This window comes from Tamandua tetradactyla, chromosome 12, assembly GCF_023851605.1.
Source record: "Tamandua tetradactyla isolate mTamTet1 chromosome 12, mTamTet1.pri, whole genome shotgun sequence".
Lineage (NCBI taxonomy): Eukaryota > Metazoa > Chordata > Mammalia > Pilosa > Myrmecophagidae > Tamandua > Tamandua tetradactyla.
The window spans coordinates 32,062,626-32,083,311 of NC_135338.1; the positions used below are offsets into that span (position 1 = coordinate 32,062,626).

The window sequence follows — 20,686 nt, forward strand, 5'->3', positions numbered from 1 at the left end:
ATCCTTTAATTTTATACTTGTATTTCTTTTTGTTTTACTCTTAAAATCTTGGCTCCTAACTTTAGCATAATTATTTTTCTTATACAGACAATAGTTTTAAAATAATACCAATATTATTACTAACAATAAGATTACTGAATGGAGTTTAGGATTTCCTTGTGGCTCTATTTGTCCTTAGAATATATTTCACTAAAGATGATCATTCAGTTCATTAGTCACTTTATATAATGCTTTCTTTCTGTGCAATTATGTCATTGGTTAATTCATTATCTGTTTTGTTTTGAAATTTATGAATTGCTTTTCTTTTTTTTTTCTTTTTAACAGTTCTATGGGTTAAATTTTTTTTTAATTCGGTTAACATATATACAGTAAAAATTTTCCACCTTACTCTCGAGTATGCAATTCAGTGATATTAATTATTTTGATAATGTAATGCTACCATCACCACGAAACATTATAAAACTCTCCTGTATACTAAACAGAAACAACCAATTAAGTGTTAACTCTTGCTTGCCTTCGTTTTTTTTTAAAATAATTTTATTGACAAATCTTCATGTACATACAGTCCATACATGGTATACAAGAATGGCTCATAATATCATCACACGGTTGTGTATTCATCACCATGATCATTTTTAGAACGTCTGCATCACTCCAGAAAAAGAAATAGAAAAAACTCATACATCCTTTACCCTTTACCCCTCCCTCTACTGACCACTAGTATTGCAACCTACTCAATTTATTTTACCCTTTATCCCCCCTAATAATTATGTTTTATCCATATTTTTTCACTCATCTGTCCATATATTGGATAAAGGTTTTCACAATCACATAGTTACACTGTAAAAGCTATACTGTTATACAATCGTCTTTGAGAATCAATTGCCTTCATTTTTAATTGAAATTTATTTTTAAATTTATAAATATTACATATTCCAAAGTCAAAAACTACATTCAGAAAAGACATGTTCAGAAAAAAATCACACTTCTATTCCTATAACCTGAATACTTTCTACCTACCTGTGGGTAACTACTTTTAATTTAGTTTTTGTCTATCTGCAAAATAAACAAATATATATGACATTTATGTTTCTACTACCTTTCTTACCCAAATTAGCACAACATATATACTATTCTGTACTTTGCTTTTTTTCATACTGTACTGGGTTGTGGTTGTGTCCTCCTGAAATATGTTCAAGTTCTAACCTCTAACAGTTACCTGTGAATGTGATCATATTTGGAAATAGGGTCTTTTCAGATATTATTAGCTAAGATGACATTGTACTGCTTTAGGGTGGGCCCTAATCCAATGTGACTAGTGTTCTTTTAAAAAGAGGGTAATTTTGGACCTAGACATGCAGACAAAGAGAGGAAAATGTGTGAAGACAGAGACAGATATTGGAGTGACATGTCTATAAGCCAAGGAAAGCCTGGGGCTATCAGAAGTTGAAAGAAGCAAGGAAGGATCCTTCCTAAAGCTTTGGTAGGCCCTGTCAACATCCTGATTTTGGACTTCTGGCATCAAGCAAGGTCTGTGAGAGAATAAACTTCTGTTGTTTTAAGCCACCTAGTTTGTGGTACTTTATTACAGCAGCCATAGGAAACAAACGCAAATATTAATTTAGTGAATTTTTTTTTAATTTTATTTTAAAACTTTTTTAAATACCAAAAAACACTTAACAAATGCAAATTTGGTGAGTTTTTATTTCAGATACTCTGTTTTTCAGTCCTGGAATTTCCATTTGGTTCTCCTGCAAAGTTTCTATTTCTCTGCCGAGATTTCCTATCTCTTCATTCAGTATAAGCATATTTTCCTTCATATCACTGAGCATAGTTATAATAGCTGCTTTAAAATCTTTAATTCCAACATCTGGGTCATCTCAATGTTGTTGACTGCCATTTTTTATGAGGATGAGCCATATTTCCCTGTTTCTTTGCATGTTGAGTAATTTTGCATTGCACCATGGACACTGTGAATGTTAAATGTTGAGATTCTAGATCCTGTTACATTCCTTAGAAGAGTTTTATTTTATTGTTTTTTTGCATGGGCAAGCACTGGGAATCAAACCCGGGTCTTGGGCAGGGCAGGCAAGAATTCTGCCACTGAGCCACCATCACACCACCCAAGGGTGTTATGTTTTTAGTTTTAGCAGACAAGTAACTTGATGATGCAGAAATGGAAAACTGTCTTTTGGACAGCAGCTCAAATCTCATTTTGGTTTTTAGATCCTTAGCTGAGCTCTTTAGAGTCTATCCATATGTGCATGGTTAAGGGGTCGGCCAGGGGTTTGGTCGGAATTAATAACTGTAAATTGGGGCTTCCCTTTTTGGCTCTCTTATTTCCAGCATTCCCCAAACTCTGTGGGAGTTGCCCTAAACTCTGTTTTCTGGTTTTTCAGATTAGAAAGACTGAGAGTTTTCTATTAGAGTCTTAGCCTATCTTGTATGGTAGAGACTGGGGCCTGTCTTCAGGCTAGAAGCTATGAAATGGAAAAATCATTCAGTTCCATTTCCTTCTTTCAGGTGTCAATTTCTCTCCAGAATCTGTCTGCTTTGGGCTAATCTCTAGCGCCTTCAAATAATTGTTTGGTTTTTCTATTGTCTAGAATTTATAGTTGTTTGTAGGAAAGTCAATCCATTAGGAGCTTACTTAGCCATTACTAGACGTAAAACCTATTGGAGCCAATTTTTAAAAACTCTTTTTCTTCTAGTAATTTCACTTCATGATCACTTCAATCACATTTTCTGTCCATGACTCAATTAATTTATCCTTTTTCTAGGAAACCATCCAAGAGGTATAAGTTCAAGTCAGAACACTTTCAGAACCATGGTGGACGTGTGTGGGGAGACAGAAAGGTAATTTGACAAAGCTTCTTGTTCAAGGGGATAGGGTACTCAAATTTTAGCTTCTAATCCATGGTAAATATGTGCAGGGTATCATGGGATGGCCTTACCATAAACACTGATCCTAATTTATTTTATTAGTGTCACCTTCTGGCTAAATATAAAGGTAGGAAGCCAGGTTCTAGGGTGACAAGCCATGAATTACTATTATCCCCTCAATGTGGCAAGACCTAAACTAATGAGTCAGTGCTGTAAATGGCCACCAGGGGGCAACATCACTTTGCAATTACTGTATAAAACAAATACATAGCCTCCAAGGACAACAAAATTCATCCAAAACACTACTGAAAAACACATGAATTCTTAAAAATAAGCTAACTAATGATTGTTGTTTCCAACAGTAATGCACATTTAAGACAACTGCTACTCTTGACTTTAGATGGAAGGTCAAAAGGACAAATAAACAGTTTTATTATTAATCACTTAAAATTTACCAGGCAAGTTATCCATCAAAACTGCTCTTGTTGGCCAGACTTTTCTCCCCTTCCAATGATATCAGAGATTTTTTGAAAAATTACTTTTTTTGGCAAAATTTTTCCTGATTTCAGGCCTCTTGGGAAATTTTAATTAATGATTACGTGCACTTATGTAACAACCTATCTTCTCTAAAGGCAGAGCTTGTGCCTCTACTCTTACTTAATCATTTAGCGTCACTTTCTCTCAAATGCAAAATGTTATCTACGATTTGAGATACTGTAGGAATTTTAAATAAACGATAACCAAATTAGCCATTTACTACTCCTTATGATTTGATTTCAGTTAAATATCATATTAATCAGTTCAAATATCATTTTCTAAAATATGGAGTTTTATTAAGGAACAAGAATAAATTTTAGATGTCCCTAATCTTTAACATAAAATATGGGGGGTAAATTTTTTTAACATGTAAAGACAAAAATAGAACTCAGATCTAAACATTAAATGCTAATTGCTTTCTACATTAAACATGCTGAGTCATGTAAAACTGTCAAGAAAAATCTCTTCTATTTTTCATAAGGTTAATGAGTAACTGAATTAGTTTCCTGAATATGAGATCATTTCTCAAAAGAGTGAACTTTGTACAAAGTGGAAGGATGTAGAAGACTATAACAGCTTAAAAGCATTTTATTTGATTACTTGGGATAAAAAAACAACAAAAACAACATGAGTTTATAAAAATCTTACCTTAGTTTTTTCATCCACAACTCTGAGTCCATCTGCTGATACCCACAGGACTGCTTTAACTGCTTTCTTTCCAGTCTTTTAAGAGAAACCAAGAAAAGGAAAAGGGAGGGGAGGGAGAGAGAGAGACACATATATAACATTTAAAAAAAAAAAAGTCATCTTCCATAGAAAACATTGACTTCTGCCTTCCAAAAGTTATAAGTACAAATGGAGTCCAAGTTCAGAAGGGGTGCTCAAAGCCAGATACTCAAATCAAACTGCAGAAACATTCAGGAAAAAATAAGCCAAAGCAATTATTTTAGAAACACAATGCAAAACAATAAGATAAAATTAAATAAAGGAGAAGGGACAGATGGAGTCATAGCCAAGATATCACATTCCAAAAGGGCAAAGAATTCATAACTAGATTCTTCACCCATTTAAAAAATCACCAAGAAAACCAAAAGTCAGATATATATTAAATACTTAAGGAGTTACACCACAAGTAGCTTCTATAAGTGTATTTAGAGTGGGAAATAATACATAAATCTAAATTGAGATGTTATCCATTTAAGGGTCCTCTGACCTTACTGCGTAATTGGTCACCTGAAATTTTCATGTTAAAACCTTAAGAGTCTTCATTATTCTATCAACAATCACTAAGAACCATTATTTCTTCTCTCAGGATTAATCAAGAACTGGCTTAGTTTTAATTTAATTTCACATAAATTATGTGGAGACATTTGGGAAGAGCTAGGATTAAAAAACTGTTGAAAAATATCTTTATTATAACACGAATTTTCTTTTTACTGGGTAAGAAAAGACATCTTTTGGGATGAATGAAAAGGGACAGTGGGAGTTTTAAATAGTAATTGAACAGTTTCTTTTCTTAGTTTCTCCAAGGATACATGCAAAAGAAAACAAAGATCAAGAAAAGATATCAGAATATCATAATTATAGATCAAAAGGAATCTGGCATTTAGCAGCAGCCTTTAGATGGGAAAAGGGAGGATAGAAAATGTTTACCATTCTTATTTATGTTTCCACACCCAGCAATTCTCAAAATGGAAAGCATGGTCTTATTTAAATGAATTGTTCTGATCCAGTGTCCATCATCTCCACCACCACCAGACATTTGATGCGCTTCTATAACGTGCCATGCAGTGGAAATACTCAAAGAGCTGATAGTTCATTGAAAGGTGACACTCAGATAAATAAACAATAAATAATACAGTAATAAATGCTATAGTAGAGCTGAAAACAAAGCTCAGTGACATCAGAAAGGAAGCATAGTCAAATCTACTCGTGGAATAGGGAAAGGTTATACAAAAGAGAAGAACAAACTAGGCCCTAAAATGCATTTTCTAAATGACCAGAGGTAGGGAAATGATAGTGGTACTGGACATATCAGGCAGAAGAAACCAGTACAGGATGCAGAGGCAAACAACATGGCAAGCATGGGGTCCTCTAAATATTTCAGTATGGCTTGAAAATAGGACGGGTTTGTTAGGAGCAACAGGAGATAAAGGGTAGGAAAGGCCTAGTCCCGATGGACTTTGTATGTCTGTCAAGGAATTCAATCTTAATTCTGTAGGCAATTAAGAGCTACTGAAGGAATTTAAACATGATTAAACAGATTTGCATTTTAAAAATATCACTTTGGCAGCAGTGTAGAGAAATTGGAAAGAGCTGACAGGAAGCAGAAAGACCATAACAAGATTCTAAATGAGGGATGTGAGCTCTTGACTGAAATAGGGATGGTGATGAGGTTTCAAATGGCAAATGAAAGTGAGGAAAAGCTGAGGACTCCTCTCCAGTTCTAGGATTGACAGGTAACTGGGCTGGAGAAGGTATCACCAAGTAAGACAGGGAACAGGGGAGGTGCAAAACAAATATGAGGTGTCTGTGTAATATCCAGGGGGAGATGGTTAATAGACGATTGAATATATAGGTCTGAAGCTTGGGAGAAAGTTTGAAGATGGAATTTTAGATTTGAGAGACATCAATCATGGAAGTAAACAGAATGAGAAGGCTAAGGATACTGGAAAACACCAATAATTAAAGAATTGGTAGAAGATGAGTAAGGCTTTAGGATATATAAAAAAGGAATATCCAGAGTGATAGGGGAATCAGGAGAGAGTAGGGTCATTAAACTAAGGGAGAAGGGTTTTGAGAAGTAATGACTGGTTCGAGACATCAAATGCTGCAGAGTGAATAAGTAAGGAAAGATGTGATGTGTTCATTGGATTTAGCAATGAAGAAACAAGAGAAGAGGCATAGAGGTGGAAGTCGTACTCGAATAGGTTGAAGACTATGAAAGATAATAAAAGAGTTTACAAGTATTAAGTACTCACTTTAAAAAGTTTTGCTATATACAATATAGATGAACATTACACTATGTTAAGTGAAAGAAGCCAGACACAAAAGGTTACATATTGTATGACACCATTTATGTGAAGTACCTAGAATTGATAAATCTATAGCTTTGATTGGTGGTTGCCAGGGGCTGCAGAGAAGGGGGATGGAGGAACACGTGCTTGCTGAGTATGGGGTTTCATCACTTTGGGGTGATGAAAATGTTTGGAACTGTATAGAGGTGGTGATCACACAACATTGTGAATGTACTACATGCCAAAGAATTGTTCACTTTAAAATGGTTAATTTTATGTTATCTGAATATCACCTCAATTTGGGAAAAAAAAAAAGCTTTCCTATAAAAGAAAGGAGAGCTATATGTAGAGCATTAAGAGAGATCTTTAAAATTTGTAATAAATTATCATGGTATGTTAGAAACAGAAAGGGCTTCAGAGCAAGATAAATTTGAGTCTGAATTCATGTCACCATTCATTAGCTATATGGTATGGCCCTATGCAATTTACTCAACCTCTGCGTCTCCATTTCCTCATGTGTAAAATATCTGTAAGGTTGCTAAAAGGCTTACAAATTATACACAGTATCTGAAATTTAAAGAGGTAATAGATAATTGGTAGCTATTTATTATCATTACATAGCTTCTTGAGAGTGAAGTATATCCTTTTATGCTGTTTTGTTTTGCATATTCAAAGGACACATCTTTGTATTTGTTTGAGATACAAATGTTCTTTTGTGTGTTGAGAATGAGTGAAGTACTAAATACTAAAAACAATAGCTAGCTCTTTCTAATTGTTTCAATTAGCTTTGAGGGAGGAGGAAGAGTCTAGATGGGATCTGGTCTGTTTCAGTCTGTTAATATCCAACTAATCAAATTTACAGCCTGATACTGCAGGACTACCCCAAAAAAGGGGGGATGTGATAACAGTTCCAGAAAGCGTTGGCAAACATGGAGAATTCAACATGTATGTGCAGTTCAGTCTGATGTCCCTGTATAAATTCTCTAAACTTTCAAATTTGGTCAGAGATGGGAGTAAGATCAGGATGCTGGCCTATCTTTGCTACTGCTCTGATTCTGCTTTGTACAACATCAGGGTCTCAAAGACATCTGGTTGCCTTGGAGGGAGGGAAGGTTCAAAGCTTCTGGGAGCTGGTAGGGGTCATTTCACTGGCAGCTTGCTGAGTTAACCACTACTTACATCTTTTAGTCTTGGGCCTCTCAAAGTTCACCATGGACAAAGGTCAAGTCCACTGTCAAGTCCATTTACCATCAACTCACATCAGTACTTGCCCCACCATGTGATGGATTCTTCTGTTAACTTAAGTGCATGTGGGGCTACCACAACACCAAGATTCTTGAGGAAGTGGCTGGTAACTATTTCAGGATTTAGCTCCCAGTTGACGTTATTCTTCATTCCCACTCCCAGGTGACAGCTTCTCAAAAATTTCATTGTCACCTCAATCTGCCTTGGTCTGGGTCTTAGCAACTTCTCTTCTTCAAACAGCTTCTTGTCTTCTGGTGATGCATATATAGCCAGTCCTTGAGGAAGGAGTTGATTACAGCCCACAGATTTGTTCATCGAGACCAAATCACCCTGGACTCCAAGTTCAGAGAGAGGCTAAAATTGCACACCGGGCTGGAGGTGCTTGCTCCATGTTGCAGCTGGAGTAGCTCCCGGATTCCTCACAATCTCGCAATAGCATCTCAGGGCCCACCTGCAGCAGAGTTCTAACCAGGGGAGTGGCCACCATATCATGGTAAACATTTTTTTAAAAATATATTTTTATTGACAAATCTTCACACACACACAGTCCATACATAGTGTACAATCAGTGGTTCACAAAAATCATCACATAGTTGTGTATTCATCACCATGATCATTTTTAGAACATTTGTATCACTCCATAAAAATAAAAAGAGGGAGGGCCGCGGTGGCTCAGCGGGCAAAGTGCTTGCCTGCTATGCCGGAGGACCTCGGTTCGATTCCCGGCCCCAGCCCATGTAACAAAAACGGAGAAACGGAATACAATAAAACAAGAAAATGTTTAAAAAATGTTTCCCTTTCTTCCTTCCTTCCTTCCTTCTATCCTTCCTTCCTTCTCTCTGTCTTTAAAAAAAAAAAAAAATAAAAAAAAAATAAAAAGAAAAAAGAAAAAACCCGTACATCCCATACCCATACCCTTTCCTCTCACTGACCACCAATATTTCAATTTTCCTAATTTTTTACCCTTTATCCACACCCTTGTATTTATTTATCCTTATTTTTTCACTCATCTGTCCGTACCCTGGATAAAAGGAGGATCAGACACAAGGTTTTCACAATCACACAGTCACACTGTAAAAGCTACATAGTTATATAATTGTCTTCAACAGTCAAAACTAATGGAACACAGCTCAACAGTTTCAGATACTTCTCTCTAGCCACTCCAATATACCATAAACTAAAAAGTGATATCTATATAATGCATAAGAATAACCTCCAGGATAACCTCTTGACTCTGAACTCTCTCAGCCACTAAAACTTTATTATTTACCTTTTTTAATCACATAGTTGTATATTCATCATCATGATCATTTCTTAGAACATCTGCATCAATTCAGAAAAAGAAATAAAAAGAAAACAGAAAAAAATTCACATGTACCATACCCCTTACCTCTCCCTTTCATTGATCACTAGCATTTCAATCTACTAAATTTATTTTGACATTCGTTCCCCTTATTATTTATTTTTAATCTATATGCTTTATTCATCTGTCCATAAGGCAGGTAAAAGAAGCATCAGACACAAGGTTTTCACAATCACATAGTCACACTGCAAAAGCTATATCACTATACAATCATATTCAAGAAACATGGCTACTGGAACACAGCTCTACATTTTCAGGCAGTTCCCTCTAGCCTCTCTGTTATACCTTTCTAAAAAGGTGATATCTATTTAATATGTAAGAATAACCTCCTGGATAACCTCTCAACTCTGTTTGGAATCTCTCAGCAATTGACACTGCATTTTGTCTCATTTCTCTCTTCCCTCTTTTGGTTGAGAAGGTTTTCTCAATCCCTTGGTGCTGAGTCCCAGCTCATTCTAGGATTTCTGTCCTACGTTGCCAGTAAGGTCCACACCCCTGGAAGTCATGTCCCATGTAGAGAGGGGGAGGGCAGTAAGTTTGCTTGTCATGCTGGCAGAGAGAGAGAGAGAGAGAGAGAAGCCACATCTGAGCAACAGAAGAGGTTCTCTTGGGGGTGACTCTTAGACCAAATTTTAATTAGGCTTAACCTACCCTTTGAGGGGTTAAGTTTAATATGAACAAACCCCAAGATTGGGGGCTCAGCCTATTGCTTTGGTTGTCCCCACTGCTTGTGAGAATATCAAGAATTCTCCACTTGGGGAAGTTGAATTTTCCCCCTTTCTTATCATTCCCCCAAAGGGACTTTGTAAATACTTTTTTATTCACTGTTCAAATCCTTCTGGGATTTATCGAGGCATCACTCTGGACAAACCTACAAAATCTCATACCCTACTCAAGGTTCCATGTACTTAACAGTGTTCAATAAATCTGTCCACATTAAGTTATATTAGGAAATGCACTAGTCAAAATATAAATCTAAAACTTTATTTTGTCTCATTTCTCTCTTCCCCCTTTTGATCAAGGAGGTTTTCTCAATCCAATGATGCCAGATCCCAGCAAATCCCAGCTCTGTCCCACACTGCCAGGGAGATTTACACCTCTGGGAGTCATGTCCCACGTAGGGGGAGGGCAGTGAGTTCACCTGCTGAGTTGGCTTAGAAAGACAGGCCACATCTCAGTAACAAAAGAGGTTCTCTGGAGGTGCGTCTTTGGCCTAATTTTAAGTAGGCTTAGCCTACTTAAGGTTTTAAGTAGAAATAAGGTTCATAGGGGCAAACCCCAAACAGTATACCCTTCTAACAACAACATATGTTTATATGCTGAATGGGAAGAGCCAGTGGAAAGATGGAGATTAAAGGCCCAAGGAAAAGAGAAGAATAATAATTTAAAGAATGAAGTCCTCCAGGAGCCAGAGTGTCATAGACAAGAATACAAGTTTTAGATAGGAGGAGGGATGTTTCTTCCTCTGAAATGGAGAGACAGAAGCAAGGGCAAGTAAAAAGAAAGATCTGTAATGAAGGGAGTGGCAAGTTAAGGAAGTTCACTACAAAGCAAAGATGAGATTACTGAATTACTTTGCTGATGAGAGGAAAGTAGGCAGTGTAAAATATTAAAGATTTAGAATAGCAATCTCAAGGCAATAGAGTATAATGACTAAGAGCACAGACTATGAAACCAGGGTTTGAGTTCTGGTTCTGCCACTTACTAGTATGACCAAGGGGAAGTTACTTCTCTATGCTTTAGTTTCCACATCATTTAATGATGTCAATAATCTCATATAAACCCTTGGGATTATTGTGAGAATTAAATGAATTAATATATGTAAAAGGCTTAGAATTAGAGTAGCCAAATAATTTACTCCAAACTTTGAAAGTGAATCAATATTTCCACTCAGATTCAGGACCTGTTCCAACAAACTGGTAATATAATCACCCCATTAACAATGGTAACTGCCCATACTTAACCAGCATTATATAGTGTGTATTATTTCACTGGAAGGTGAACATCTAACCTTTAAATGTTAACTGCTGTATCCCCAGAGCTTGGAACAATCACAGAGCAGGATTCAAGAAGTATTTGTTGAAAGGATAAATTTGCTAAATATATGCTATAGGGAATGGGAGAGAGAAAGAGCTAACCAGTGATACGGAGGACTGCTAAATGGCACTGAAAATCCTATGTAAAAATTTTATAAATTTGCAGTATTATCAATCTGTTCAGTTATATAAACTGTAGCCTATAGTGCTCAGCATCTGGGTGCAGGAAGGGAGACAACAGATAGGACTGCTTCAAGGTTTGAAGTGTGAAGGTAGGAAAAATAAGAGGTAATTTTAGAATGAGATTGTACCCCACTAGTCTCCTTACAATATTTATGGAAACAATACAACACTTTCTTGGCCTAGTTATATGGTTATGAAAAGATGTGTGCTTTTAAAGATATGGCTTTATAGTAAGTTTTTATGTTTTTTGTAGGTATAGCATGTCTATTTTAATACATTTCATTACTGTGCAGCCTGCTAGATAAACTCCCATCATGCTGTCCTGACTGATAACGACCTTGCATATTATCAGTGTAAATGATATCAAAAGTCTTTTTTTTTTAAAGCCAGGCAAAGAATAAAAAGGAAAGCTTAACAATCACTTTATGAGGTAAAAAACATTCACTCAGGACTCTCAAGAAGGGATGGGCATAGACAGAAAATACTACTGAGCAAGGAGGTGTGATTTCTTAAGTCTTTGTGGTGGTTTCTGGAACATATCTGTTTCCTGATGTTGATAGTAATGTAACAGTGAGGCATTCTATTTGCCATATTTCATCCCCCCTGATATCTCTATATAGGGAAGAAAACAGATAATATGAATTCTTGCACCTATTTGCACATTTGGGTGCCAATACTTGTATGTCACTATAGTTTGCCATATAATAATCAGGTATTGAGATCTTAATGCTGAAAAATTAAATCCAGATTTTCTCTCAGAATTTTATAGTAGCAATGCTTCTTTATCTTTAGTATGTATAAACTTTACAGTATTTATAGAAACTAAGATTCCTGAGCACTTTTTATGAAGAATGATAAAAGAGAAAAAACAAAAATTTTTGTTTTCCCTAAAATGGTCTAATTAAGCCAAAACGCTAAGAAATCAGGTCAAAGTTAGCTAACTAAAGGACTGAAGAAAAAGATAACCCAGGATAAGTATGAAATGTAGACGTTACATACATTTTAGTGGTATAAGCATGCTCCCCTTGCCCTTTAAAAAAATTAAAAAAAAAACCCTACATAATACTTCAGGTGCTAATAAAAATGTGGTAGTGGTAATGTAGATGAGAATTATTAAGAATTATTTCATTACCACTATTCCAACATTTCTATTTTAATAATAATTTCAAGGTTAAAGGTAGAATTCACACTAGTGCTGATATGAAAAACACATTTTCACAATAAAGAGAAAATTGTTTATTCTACAAAGAAAGAAAACTAGGGTCTAATATAGACAGAACTTCAGTGGCTTAGAATTAAAACTGGTGAAATATCTGAGCAGAAAATTCAAGCTAACCTGTGTGAAAAATGGCAAATCTAAGTATGTTATAACTTTCAGTTTACCACTTACACTCCAAATACCCACCTTAGAATTTAAAAATTAACACCTGCCTTAATTACCTCTTACAATACACCAATCAAATAGGAAAAAAGATAGCAGGTGGTGGATCTATTATAAATGACTAAATCAGGAAATGTTATACAGCAAATAAAAGAAATGCATAGGTAATCTTAATATTTAAAAAAAAACTGATGAAGGAACATCAAATAGTTGCAAAAACGACACAATGCGACATATTAACTTAAGCGCAGTACATTGTAACTATAAGATCATTTTTTCCTAAAATACAAAAGCTACCCATGGGTGGGGTACAGTGGCTCAGCAGGTAGAGCTCTCACCTGCCATGCCCAAGACCCAGGGTCGATTCCAAGTGTCTATGCAGAAAAAAAATAATAATAATTTTAAAACACTACCCATGGTAAAAGACAATTGAAATGCTCAATTACAATAAAGGAATGTTTGTCTGCCTCCAGGATATGGCTATTTTAGTAGAAATAACTTTTTTTATAAGTTGAAAAAGGATGAAGAGATAGCAAGTTGGTGATATTCTTGTTAGGGCGAAAGATTCTTATAGGTGCTCCTTCCTCTTACATAATGGTGTTATCTGGTGTCATCCTGGGAAAGTACTTCAGCTTTCTAATTGGAGCAATGAGTTTTTAAACTGTTAAAAATCAGAGATCGGCCAACTTTTTCTTTAAAGGGCCACATAAATATTTTAGGTTTTGTGGACCATATGGTCTCTGTTGCAGCTATTCAGCTCTGCTGTTTTATCAAAGACAGCCATGGCAGTAGGTAAGCAAATGGGTATGACTTTGTTCCAATAAAACTTTATTTACAAAAAACAGGTGGTGGCCCAGAGTTGGTTTGCTGACTTCTGATATAAATCATCATAATCTTTGGAAAGTAATTTTATTAATTAAATATTTTTGAAAAGATAATTCATTATACTGAAACATTAGATCTGTTTGAATTGTCTCTGAATTATTTTTTTTTGACAAATGTACTTTTTTCCTATTATTTTAAACTGCAACAAGAGATCTCAGGTGCTGTCAAAATCTAAATTTCTATGATTTCCAATATCACCAATGAGATAATAGCATGCAATTAATCAACATTAATTGTGATATTTGGACTAAGACAGCTCTGCGGGCATATAGGATAGATAAGAGCAAAAACATTATGCAGATGTTCTAATGTAAGCTGAAGCAAAGGAATGCTATAAAGATGCATGGAAACATAACTTGGTGTAGCTATGAAATATTAAGCAACAGCAGCAAACAGGCCAATTTGAGCAGAGGGTGGGCAGAGCAAGTCACTCTTCCTGAGCAAGTGATTCATAATTCTATTGTGCAAAGTTGTTTCAGCTACAAACCAAAGAGTTCTTCCAGGGTACCCAATGTGTAAAGAATCGCTGGTCAGTCTGTCACACCTATACACAGAGATAACCCAGTCATTACAGAGTAACAACAACATATTAACCTGGAAACCATGAGACAGTGTGCTTGCAATAAATGAATAGAGACTTCCTTGCTGTAATATGGAGCTGAGGAGAGGCATGGGCAAAATAATCGCCTCCTATGTCTCAGTCTACAATTCATGAAAAACAATTTCTAAGCAGAATGGTGTAGTGAACAGATCTTGTCTTATAAATCCACGTTAGACTGAGTATTTCTCAAAGGACAAATAAGTGAAGAAAAAGAAACACAACTTTTTGCTGAATTTGGGACTGGCACTATCTCTAAGGGCTGCTTTAGTAACTTTTAATCTGGATGCTAAGATGCAGTATTTCCTGAAATTTCTTACATGAGAAGGGCCTTTAAAGACATTTGGTAAAAATAAGGATGTTAGAATGCCACAAACCAAACAGCACAAGAGAGAGTCCTGCTTTCTATCTCTGAATTTGCTACTTCTAGTCATCTCTTTTAAGTGACATTATACAGTATTTACCTTTATGAGCCCTGCTTATTTCACTGAGCATGTTTTCAACATTCTTCCACGTTGCAGCAGGTCTTGTAACTTCACTCTTTCTTACAGCTGAATACTATTCCATTGCATGCATGTACCACATTTTGTTTATCCATTCACTTGTGGATGGATGCTTAGGTTTTTCCACCTTTTGGCTATTGTGAATAATGCTGCTATAAAAATTGGCATACAAGTATTTCAGACCCTGGTTTCACTTTCTTTGGGTATATATACTTTAAGTGTAACTGTCTGCTCATATGGTAATTCTATATTTAACTTTCTGAGGAACCACCATGCTGCCTTCCAGTGGCTGCACCATTTTACATTCTCACCAACAATGCACTGGAGTTCCAGTTTCTCTTCATCCTTTCCAACAATTGTTATTTTTTGTTTTTTAAATAATAGCCATCTTTGTGGATGTGAATGGTATCTGACTGTGGTTTTTATTTGTATTTCCCAAACAGCTACCGATGTTGAACATCTTTTCATATGCTTTTTGGCCATTTGTGTACCCTCTTTGGAGAAATATCTATTTAAGTCCTTTGCCCGCGATAAACTGGTTGTCTTTTTATTGTTGCATTGTAAAAGTTCCTCATATATTCTGGATATTAAGCCTTTATCTGATATACGGTTTGCAATGATATTCTCCTTTTCTGTAAAAGGCTGTTTTTTCACTTTCTTGATAATTTCCTTTGATGTATACGAGTTTTAAATTTTGATGAAATCAAATTTATTTGTTTTTTGTTGTTGTTGTTGGTTATTGTTGTTACTTGGCTTTTGGTGTCATATCTAAGACTCCGTTGCTGAACTCAGGTCAAGAAAATTTGCTCCTATGCTATCTTCTAAGAGTTTTATAGTTTTAACTCTTCTATTTAGGTCCTTGACCCATTTTGGGTTGATTTTTGCCTATGGTATGAGGTAGGGGTCTAACTTTATTCTTTTGCATGTGGATATCCAGTTTTCCCAGCACAATATGTTGAAGAGAGTAGTCTTTTCTCACTGCGTGAACTTGGTACCCTTGCTGAAAATCAACTGGCCATAGGTATGTGGTCTATTTCTGGGCTTTTAATTCTGTTCCATTTATCTATTTATCTATCTCTATGCCAGTACCACACTGCTTTGATCACTGTAGCTTTGTAGTACAATTTGAAATAGAGAATTGTGAGTCCTCCAAATTTGTTCTTTTTCAAAATTGTTTTGGTCCTTTTCTGTTTCATATCAATTTAAGGATCAGTTTTTGCACTTCTGCAAAAAAAAAATCTGCAAGAGTTTTGAGAGGGATCACATTGATTTGTAAAATGCCTTGTATAAATATTGACATCTTAACAATATTAACTCTTCCTATCCATGAACTCAGGCTGGTATCTTAAGAAGAGAGGATAGGAGACAAAGGGGGAAGCAGGATGTAGTATGCTATTGCAATGAATCAGGTGAGAGGAGATGCTGGCTCAGACCACGGTAGTAGTGAAGGGAGTGAGAATTGATTAGATTATTAAAGGCTGGAGCAGAAGGAACTGCTAATGAATTGTATGCAGGACATTATAAAAGAAAGAGAAGAGTTATGGTCACATTCAAGGTTTTTGTTCAGAGCACAGGGATAGATAGAGTTTCTGTGTATACTGAGATAGGGAAGACTAGGAAAGAGCTGTTCTGGCGACAAAAATCAGAAATTTGGTTTGGGACATGTTAAATTGTGAGATTCCTATTAGACATCAAAATGGATTTATTTAATGATGGTGATAATACCTACTATTGCAGGCTCTTTTGTTACATTTAATCCTCATGACAATCAATGAAGTAGATGTTAGTATTATCCTTTTTTCTGTAGGTGAGGGAACAGAAGCACAGAATAATTAAGAACTTTTCCTAGGTCAAAATGCTAGCAAGTGGATGAGCCAGGATTAAATGCAAGCAACCTCTAGGGTCTGTGCCTTGTTATACTGCCTGTAAGACAGAGATTCCACAGTAGAGTTCAGGGGAAATGTTTAGAGGTATATATTTTAAAGTCATCAGCATACAGATGGGAATTTAAAGTCATGACAAAGATCACGGAGAGGAAGTAGAGAAGAGTTTAAAGACAGAGCAGTGGGCAGTGACAAAAGGGGAAAACCAGGACAGCATGACTCTTAAAAGTCCAAGTGAACAGAACATTTCAAGGGGGTGGGACAGACAGAGGGTTGAATTGCTGCTGATAGGTCCAGTAAGGTGATAGAATCATTGAAATAGTAATATAAAAGAGCAGCTTTGGTGGAACAGTGGGCATGAAAGCCGGATTGAATAGGTTCAATAGAGGAAGACAGGACAAGAACTGGAGATACTAAGAATAAACTTTTTTCTTAAAGAGTTATTTTTTTAAAATGCTAATGGAATGATTAGAAAAACTGATTATGAAGGAGAGAGGAAATAGCATTACTGGAATAAATGAGAGCTGAAATAATAAGAAATGTAGCGGAGGTGTTGGCCTCAGCAAAGAATCACAGATAGTTGTTTCCTTGAACAGGATGGAAAACAGTATATGGGTACATATGCAGGTAGGTGGATAGATGTGGATGGCACACGTGAAAATTTTCTGATTGATTCTATTTTCTCAGTGAAGTTAGTAAGAAAGGTCATCTGCTGAAAGAGAGAAAACAGTGTAAGAAATATTGGAGACTTAAGGAAAAAAGGAGGCATGAAATAGTCATCTAGAAATCAAAGCATAAGTGGCCTTCAAAAATGTAGATTTTCTTATCGATCCCTGTATCTCAAAAACTAAGTATAACCTCTAACATGTTCTAGACACTGTGATTTGTTAAATGAATTGATAATTTCTCCTTTGATGGTTTATAATATACGGTGTCTGTTCAAACAAGAAAGATAGACCAACTGCTGTTCCTCTGACCAGGGAACTAGTACATAATTTAATTATTATAGAATATATTCTCCAGCTTGGAAGAGACAAAAGACTACCACCACTAATCTATCCAGGCTTTTTGTATAATGTTTTTTTTTGTTAGCTACAGATGAAATAAAAAATATTTCTTTTCTAGCTGTCTCTAAAGCAATGTTAATAAATTCATCTAAGCCAGAGGTTTGGAAACCACTGGACGTTCGTGAATAAAATTGAAAAAGATAATTCTGATTTTTCTTTTTTCTTTCCTTTTTTTTTTTTTTAATCTAGAAGAGGTCAGTGATCAAAGCATTTAACATGCCGGTTGATCATGGAAATAATGATACCAAGAGCGAATAGAAATTGCGTGATTACTCTTGGGGCTATATTTTTTTCATGAACTTTTTATAAAACATTTCGAAAGGAGAAATAAACTAAATCCTGAAAGATGCATCTGTCAAAATACAAGAGAAGGTAAAATTTCAGAAGAAAGGGCACGGGAAATTAAAAATCAGGAAGGAAGAAAACAGAAGAAACAATTTCCCACTTTTATTTTATTTATTTATTTATTTTACGTCAGTGATCAAAACAAATATCAGCTTAATTTCCCACTTTTAAAGAAAAAGATCCACTAAGTATAATTTGTCATAGAGGAGAAATTTGGGAAATCTAAAATAGAATGTAGAAGTGAATACAATGATTTAAGAGTGGAGTAATAGGGATTAAAGGGGTGCATGAGTGGCTCAGTGGTAGAATGCTTGTCTGCCATGTGGGAGAAATCCAGCCCATGCACTGCCCCCCACCAAAAAAATGGACGGAGTCATAAGTATCACGAAATGTTTTAACTTGAGAATGAGGTAAAAGCAACACAACCATACATTACTTTCCAAACTTGTACTGTTTAAAACTTAAGCATTTCTAATGGTGTCACATAAGTAACAATTGTAAAAGCAAAAGAACTTGAAAAAATATATTTGGCAGTACATTAACAGAATGTAGTAAAAAAAAGTTTGAAATAATTTTGGTAATTTTTATGCAGTTAGAAATGGTTATCCCAATGGCTCATTTAAACAACCTAAACACATGGAGCCCAGAATGGGAGTAAGGGCTTGTAATTCTGTACAGCTTAATGTAATACCTGGAAACATTCCAGAGTATGTTAAGAAGATAATTAAAAAGTATTGGCAAAGTTCCTTGGGTGACTGGAGAAAACAGGATTTTCTTCTGCTGGGGAAATCCCTAATACTCTCTCAAACATTACGAACTCCCAAGTCAACTGGCCAAGCCCTTGATCTTGAGGCTTGCTCTCATCTTTAGCAGAGAAGCTAAGCCTACCTATAGTTATGCTGGAAAGTTACTACCAGAAAACCTCTTTTGCTGCTCAGACGTGGCTTTTCTCTCTCTAGGCTCTACTCTGCAAGGAAAATCATTATCTTCCCTTCTTTGTTGGACATGACATCCAGGGGTGAAAGTCTCTCTGGCAAGGGATGAGCCTGGTGCTGGCACCCGTGGGACTGACTAAGCCTTCCTGACCAAAAGGGGGAAGAGAATTGTAACAAAATAAGCTATCAGTGGCTAAGAGAGTTCAAATAGAGTCCAGTGGCTATTCTGGAGACTCCTCTTCTGCAAGTTTCAACTAGATACTGCTAATTGCCACAGTATGGTATAATCAACAACATTCATGTTAACCCTAAAGAACACCTAAGGCTCTATCTGAGATTCTATAAAAGTTTCACACACTAAGATTACTTTCCAGAAACCTACAACCTCAGAGGAGTTCACAGACCAGATAAATCCTGAAACCCAGAGAGGTCACCCTCTCTAAGAACATCAATTCGTTCCAACCCCCTATGCCATATTGTCAATATCCCTTTCTAATATGAAAAAGTCTTTGGGCATAGCCCAAATATCTCTAAAGATTGGGAGAAGCATCAAAGGAGAAAGAGTTATAATAGAGAAGACAGAATTTAACAAACGAGTAAACCATACCCACCTCTGAAATCTGTTCTATAACTACTTGTTACAATTTACTTTGAAATTTATTGCTTTTCTGTATATATTTCACAATAAAAAAATGCTAAAGAAAAAAAGAAATGCTTATCCCAAAAGAATAAAATACATCAGTGGAATAATAACCCAGAGAGGAGATCATAACCTGAAATGCCTACAGGGTTAAGGCAGATAACAAAACGAATGAGGGACAACAGGGAGTAGTAGAGATTGTGTGAATAAGCAACTCAGCTTAAGTCACTGTTGCCACATAGGAAAGCCAACTGCCAGATTTTCTAATTCTCAACAGAAGATGAATATCCTAATTTTCATATAAAAGCTCTCACTTTTTAAAATAAAAAGTTGTAAACTCTGTGCAAGCCATACAACACAAGTTCATGGCAGCACTTGGGCCCTTGAAGTATGTACTGTGCCCTCTGCATTAAACACTTCTCTGTTCTTTATGATTAAGGAAAAGGTCAATCTTTTTGAATGAGAGAACAGCAATATGGGGTGGGTAAAAGAACTTTGCACCAAATTTCAGATAATCTTGGTTTCAGTGTAGGTTCTGCCATTTATAGCTGGGTAACCTTTTTGAGTTTCAGTTTATTCATCTGTAAAATGCTATTTCAAAAACTACCTTGTCTAATTCACTGTGCTGTAATAAGTAGCAAACTAGAAAGCAGGTCAAAGCACATAATAAACTATAAAGTTCAATATGAACAGGAGTAAATGGCTTTAAAAAGAGACCTAATAGTGTGGCTAAGAACATTTCATATCTCTAGGCTGAGTCAGCTACTTCACAAAACAGGAAGATAGGTTACTTAGCTAATGGGTTCTTCAAATACATTAAAATTATAAAACCTTTTCAAATGTTAAGTGCCATGTAATTACTTGGTAATAAAGCATTTTCCTAACATGGCCAAATTCACTAATGAAACTTCATGTGATAACCTTTAAAGAGTTGAGTACATTCTTGGCTCTCCTAAGGCAGTTGGCAATTTAATGCAGCTAGTTAGGAAAAAGTTATTCTAGGTCCTCATTTTTTTCCCCTTCTCTTTAAAATGTTTAAAAAATTACAATGGATTAATCATACTTTCCTGCCACAGACCCAGATTTATCCATTCCATACTGCTAAACTCCGGAGGCATTGCTCCCACGAGTTAGTGATATAGGGGATAGAGAAGCTATGGGGTGGACAGGTCCAGGAAGTGACTT

General features: G+C 35.8%; 1 protein-coding gene and 1 pseudogene across 9 annotated transcripts in view; both read right to left on the reverse strand.

Moving 5' to 3' along the window:
* Positions 1–20,686, reverse strand: part of NUMB (NUMB endocytic adaptor protein) — a 256,544-nt gene that overhangs the window by 34,671 nt on the left and 201,187 nt on the right. For all 9 annotated transcript variants that reach the window (XM_077122971.1, XM_077122970.1, XM_077122972.1 and 6 more), the window contains one exon: positions 4,069–4,143. In XM_077122971.1, coding sequence (XP_076979086.1) covers positions 4,069–4,143 — 75 coding nt within the window. The remainder of the gene's footprint in view (positions 1–4,068; positions 4,144–20,686) is intronic.
* LOC143652652 (large ribosomal subunit protein bL9m pseudogene) lies at positions 4,153–8,169 on the reverse strand (annotated as a pseudogene).